The sequence below is a fragment of the Carcharodon carcharias genome, chromosome 16 (genome assembly GCF_017639515.1).
Source record: "Carcharodon carcharias isolate sCarCar2 chromosome 16, sCarCar2.pri, whole genome shotgun sequence".
NCBI classification, from domain to species: Eukaryota; Metazoa; Chordata; class Chondrichthyes; order Lamniformes; family Lamnidae; genus Carcharodon; species Carcharodon carcharias.
The window spans coordinates 108,196,151-108,202,150 of record NC_054482.1 but is presented as its reverse complement, the minus strand read 5'-3'; the positions used below and the strand labels follow the sequence as shown (position 1 = coordinate 108,202,150).

The following is a 6,000-nucleotide window of genomic DNA, read 5'->3' as shown; positions in this document are numbered from 1 at the left end:
ACATTTATAAAAACTTTTCCCTTTGTCTACTGTGTACCACCTCCCCTCAATACTACCCCGCACCCCAATCACATGTGCCTGCTCACTGAGGTCTTATCATAGAATCTTACAGCACAGAATGAGGCCATTCAGCCCATTATGCCAGTGCTGGCTCTTTAAAAGAGTATTCCATTTTTTCTACTCATCCTTCTCTTTGCCAATAGCCCTGCAAAATTTTCCTCTCTAAGTACATATCCAATTCTCTTTTGAAAGTTACTATTGAACGTTCTTCCATCGCCCTTACAGGTAGAGCAGTCAGGATCATCTCTTTATCCTCTTTGATCAATTTTTTAAACATCAGTTTTATCAAATGTATTTATTATCAAAAATCAATTTCATCAGCTCTTTTATCAATTATCTTAAATTTCCAACATAGTGAATGGCCCTCTTGCCACTGGAAACGGTTTCTCAGTATTTGCTCTGTCAAAACCCTTCAGCATTTTAGAACAACTCAATTAAAACTCCCCTTAACCTTCCCTGCTCCGAAGAGAACAATCCAAATCTTTCTTCTTAAGGTAAAGCACTCAAGGTGCAAGAGACTGCCCAAATATAAGTTGCTGTTGTATTTGAAATATCAAACAAGAGTGCACATATTAAAATCAATAACATAACAGAGAGTAGTTCGTTTTTTTTTAAAGTGCTTTACTTTACTGAAGATGTTCATCAACTCATTGCGCTCTTCAAGAATGCAGCAGTGAGCACAAGGAACTGAAGTTGGTGTTTTGAGACAGAAATATCAAAACAAAAACAAGACAATACATTTCGCGAAGCTCTTTTACCAATCCAGGAAGTATAAGACAACTTTCATTAACTGTTTAAAGTGCCTTAAAATGCCGCGTAAATGTGTTTTTAAGGAATTATCTTCGTACATTCACAGCATGGACAGATTAGCACAAATCCAAAATTCAAGTAACCATTTTAATAGTGAATATCTCGTGTGTTCTTTTATTCTTAATAGGGAAGTGCTGAGATGAGGTGCTGTGGAGCAGTCTATATATATATATATATATCTATATATATATCTATATAATATATGCATCTGGAGGTATAGATACAGATATATAAATATGTACACAGTCACATTATGGACCATAGAAAAGCAGACAATACTAAGCACATAAGCAGTTGCTCAACAAAACAACTGAGTTGTCTAGGGTTGCCACCTATGCTGTTTAAGGAGAGAGTGTGGGGAGTATTTCTGACAGGTTAACCTGATGGAGTGGATTGTCCTCCCATTCTAGGACCCACCTGACTTTCATCTGGTTTTTAAATCAGTGGAACAAAAGTGGGGCAGGTTTCACAACGGGCGGGCAATCCCCTCTGACACCCCTGGCAGTGAAGGTGCAAATCAGCCCTTCGGAGTTATTTGCCCAATCTGAATTGGGTGCTTGGAGTCAACTGCACACCTTTGTCACTGATATTTAACAGACTGTTAATGTGCCCTTAATAAATTCCTGTGCGTTATTTTTAACACAGTCATTAACTTCACAGAATGTCCAGCACAAACAGGCCATTCGGCCCAACTGGTCTGTTCTGGTGTTTATAGTCCACACAAGCCTCCTCCAGCCTTCCTCCATCTGTTCCTAAGAACATAACTTTCTATTCCTTCCTTCCTCATGCGCTTATCTAGCTTCCCCTTACAAGTTTATTCTAAACGGGTTAACCACACACTGATAAAGAGCACAGAGAGGAATTTTACCGATTGCATTAACCAGCGGTTTGCAGAGAAGAAAACGCCCACAATACTGACTTAATTCCTGTGTGATGACTGGGAGACATCAGCAGAGCAAACATCAGAACTCAAGATATGATTCCATCCCTGCTACCACATATTTCATGCCCCAATATTATCCCAGCCCATGCCTCAGCTCATCCCATTCCTTTTCTCCGCCCCATCCCGCCTTTTTTATTTTCATCATCCTGCTGCGCCTACACTGATACTATTCCATCCTTTTGCCACTATTTTACATCCACTTTCTTGTCTTAATGTAATCAATACCCTGGCCTACCCTACAGCACCCTTGTCTTGACTAAATCCCGCTCTTGCCCTGATTCCCTTTCTCCGAACATCCAATCTCCTCTCTAACTCTATCTGCCCGACATTGCCCCAACCTTATTCCATACCCCCGTTCTCACTACGTTCTAACACACAATCCTTTTATTACCCCACCTTCAGCTCCAAACTTAACACATGCCCTGCCCTGACTTTATCCCATCCCCTTTCCCCATCCCTATACCACCTTCTATTCCATACCTGTCCCATACCAATCTCTGCCTTGCTTTAATCTTGTCTACTGCCCAGGAATAAGGATGATTCAAGGCGGCAACCCTAACAGTACAGTTTTCCTACTGGTCAACCTCATTACCAGAGAGGAATAACAACATGGCGGACGATCCAAAGTTTCACAAAGTTTATTGCAGGTAATATAGCTACTGGAGAACTCCCCTCGGCAAATCAAAAATCATTCAAACTTGCAACTGGGATCTCCAAGTTGGACATGATCATACAAAGCAACACAAAGACTTTATAAAAATCCTGGATACTGTCCTTTGGAAACCTCCCTGAGTCTATAATTAATTATAGGCACCGTGCAACGTGTTCCGTCGTCTTTGCCCCAGGATAGGTGCTACTTTGAGGCTTCCCCGTCACAGGACGAGAACAAGTTTGCTTCGCTACACTCTGGTTCCCACCCTGAAGTGGAACCAGGCCCCAGCACTGTCTTGCACTTTGAAACCATGCTGTGTGAAAGCTAACATGTGAACGCTTTGTAAGCTTTGGTTATTCATTCAGTCACAGGGTGTGGGCTTCGCTGGCCGGGCCAGCATTTATTGCCCTTCCCTAATTGCCCTTGAGAAGGTGGTGGTGTAGCCGCCTTCTTGAACTGCAGCAGTCCAAGTGGTGTAGGTACACCCACGGTGCTGATAGGAAGCAAGTTCCAAGATTTTGATCCAGTGACAATGAGGGAACGGTGATATATTTCCAAGTCAGGATGGTGTGTGGCGTGGAAGGGAAGTTGCAGGTGGTGGTGTTCCCGGGTGCCTGTTGCCCTTCTCCTTCTAACTGGTAGAGGTCGTGGTCTTGGAAGGTGGTGTCGAGGGAGTTTTGGTGAGTTGCTGCTGTGCAATATCCTGTCAGCTATTTCACTCGATGCGCTAAGATTGAGGATTTGCAGGCTTCAGGGCCTGGTGACCCACATAGTCTTAATTCAGGCCCCTGACCAATTAATTACATTGCTGATACCAAGAGATCTCGGCATCCTGATTTGGGAGCTATCTACCAGATAAAGAAAGATCTCACATTTACATAGTTCCTTTTGCAACCCTAGGATGCCTGAAATTGCTTACAGGCAGTTAAATACTTTTGAAGTGTTGTAATGGAGGAAAGGCTGCAACCAATTTGCACAGAAGAGTAATGAGATAAATAACCAGGTCTTGGTTGAGGGATAGGTATTTGTGAGGACACTGCAGAGAACTCCCTCGTTCTTTTTTGAACTACGCTGTGGGATCTATTAGGGAGCAGGCAGGGCCTCAATTTGATAACACCCTTTGCAAAAGACAACACTTCCTCAGTACTGCATCTCCACACAATGACAGCCACGTATTGTGTTCAAGTCTCTGGAATGCGGCCCGAAGCAACACTGCTGAGAACAACCCTTTGCAAACATGGGAACAAAAGCAGCAAGGAAGAAATACAACTCAATGATGAGTGCTTCAAGGGACATCTTGCCAAGGCTCAGGGTCTACAAGTGGCCCCTGGGCCACAATTTACAGACACCCTTGTGTTAAGCATTCACATGATAACATTCGCACACAGCTCAAGGTCTCGGTTTACTGCGCATGTGCTTCCAAGGGTCCGTTGGGCAGGGAGATTCCAATGTACCCATTCAGATGCCTCAGGCTGTCTGTTCCAAGGTAAGCCATCAGGAGCTCGGTGCGACGCTGTATCAGGTGTAAGATGTCCTCAGCAAGACATTCAGAGCTGGTGTACCTCACCTTTTCAAAATCAAAGATATCCTTCAAGAAGAAAAGAACTTGTTCCTATAAAGGATATTAAAAGTATCTCTTAGCTTATCAATTGCATAGCTTCATCATATAGCCACACTGGTCTACAATGCACATGACATTAATTATGCTTTCTGCTTGCTTTGGTGGTAAAGGTGAATCTTAAAGATCCCATAGCACTATTCAGTGTAAGGGCTTCTCGCAATGTTCCTGCCACCATTTAACCAATGACATAGGAAAAAGATGAGCTGCAATGTAAAATGGCAATAATAATAATAAAAATACCTGGAAAAACTCAGCAGGTCTGGCAGCATCTGCGGAGAGGAACACAGTTAACGTTTCGAGTCCATATGACTCTTCAACAGAACTAAGTAAAAATAGAAAAGAGGTGAAATATAAACTGGTTTAAGGGGGAGGTGGGACAGGTAGAGCTGGATAGAGGGCCAGTGATGGGTGGAAATAGCCAAAATATGCCATAGACAAAAGGACAAAGAGGTGTTGATGGTAGTGATATTATCTAAGGAATGTGCTAATTAAGGGAAGAAAGCAGGACAAGCAAGGTACAGATAGCTCTAGTGGGGGTGGGGTGAAGGGAAGGGATCGAAATAGGCTAAAAGGTAGAGATAAAACAATGGATACATTTCCCACCTATTTCCATTATTTTTAAAAGAAAAATCTATATAAATTATTGGGAAAAAAAGTGGGGGGGGGGAATCGGAAAGGGGGTGGGGATGGAGTAGAGAGTTCATGATCTAAAATTGTTGAACTCAATATTCAGTCCGGAACGCTGTAAGGTGCCTAATCGGAAGATGAGGTGCTGCTCCTCCAGTTTGCGTTGAGCTTCACTGGAACAATGCAGCAAGCCGAGGATGTAAAATGCTGTTTTCCAGTGCAATAAAAATGAAAGCATTTTAAAAGTCACAGGGTAAATGCACCAGGATGATATCACAGGAACTGCAGTAGGCCATTTATCCCCTGGAGCCTGATCCCCCATTCAAATAGATCCTAGTTGACGTCTATTTAATCTATTTCAGGCTTCTACCACTCTTTGTGTGAAAAGGTGCTTCCTTATTTCCCTCTAAATGGCCTCGCTCTGATTTTAATTTTGACTCCTCATTCCTGAACCATTCACCAGACCTTATCAAGTTCTTTTAACATTTTAAACCCCTCGATCAGATCAGCACCTTAATCTTCTGTACTCCAGGGAATACAGGGTCTACGCAACCTGCCTTCATGAGCGTAACCCTCTTGGCTCTGGTGAATCTGCACTGCATCCCCAAACAGGACGATATAATTCTCCCTGGGATATGGTGCCCACGATACAGTCTGACCAGGGCTTTATAGAACTGGAGTATCTTTATGATACAGAGCCCTTGAGATAAAGAGGGCCTCTATCACTCACCTTAACATGCACAAAAATTTCCCTTACCACCTGCCAGAAGAAATGGCTTCATACACAAGAAGGTCACCAACAAAGAGAATGGGCAGAATGTTCAAGCGGGAAGAAAAAGACTGAAGTACCTTAAAGAAGCAGCACAAATCATAGAGGGAGTCTCTGGGTCCTAAGAAGCCCCAGGCCAAGATTGGGCTGATGTGCTCGCAAACAGCGTAGAAATGAGCGATGAAGCCATTGGGCACCTGCCAGATTCAAAGCACACAAGACAGAAAGAGGAGTGGCTAAAGCTTTTACTGGAAAGACCTGGAGCTCAGGAGTACAGCAATACATTTTCTCAACTCTGCCTGCAGAGATTAACGCACGTCAGTCACTAACAAAGACCTCCTCTCACTGCTGAGTTGAATTTGAACCTGCCAAATTCATTTCCCATAATGCTCTTAAATCCAGTTGACAGTGGAAATGTTGATCACCCATTGGTCAGGACTGGTTTTGAAGACAGGTCCTTGAGGTGGAAGCACAGTATTTAACCCACTGCGCCACCAACTGATGCTAAACTAGCGGCA

General features: G+C 43.2%; 1 protein-coding gene across 3 annotated transcripts in view; it reads right to left on the bottom strand.

Moving 5' to 3' along the window:
* Window positions 1-2,435: 2,435 nt before the first annotated feature.
* miga1 (mitoguardin 1) overlaps window positions 2,436-6,000 on the bottom strand; it is a 90,432-nt gene continuing 86,867 nt past the window's right edge. For 2 of the 3 annotated variants that reach the window (XM_041207531.1, XM_041207532.1), the window contains 2 exons: window positions 5,563-5,679; window positions 2,436-4,077 (listed from right to left, as the gene is read on the bottom strand). In XM_041207531.1, coding sequence (XP_041063465.1) covers window positions 3,868-4,077; window positions 5,563-5,679 — 327 coding nt within the window. In that variant the 3' untranslated portion in view covers window positions 2,436-3,867. The remainder of the gene's footprint in view (window positions 4,078-5,562; window positions 5,680-6,000) is intronic. The other variant, XM_041207533.1, reaches the window with a different exon arrangement.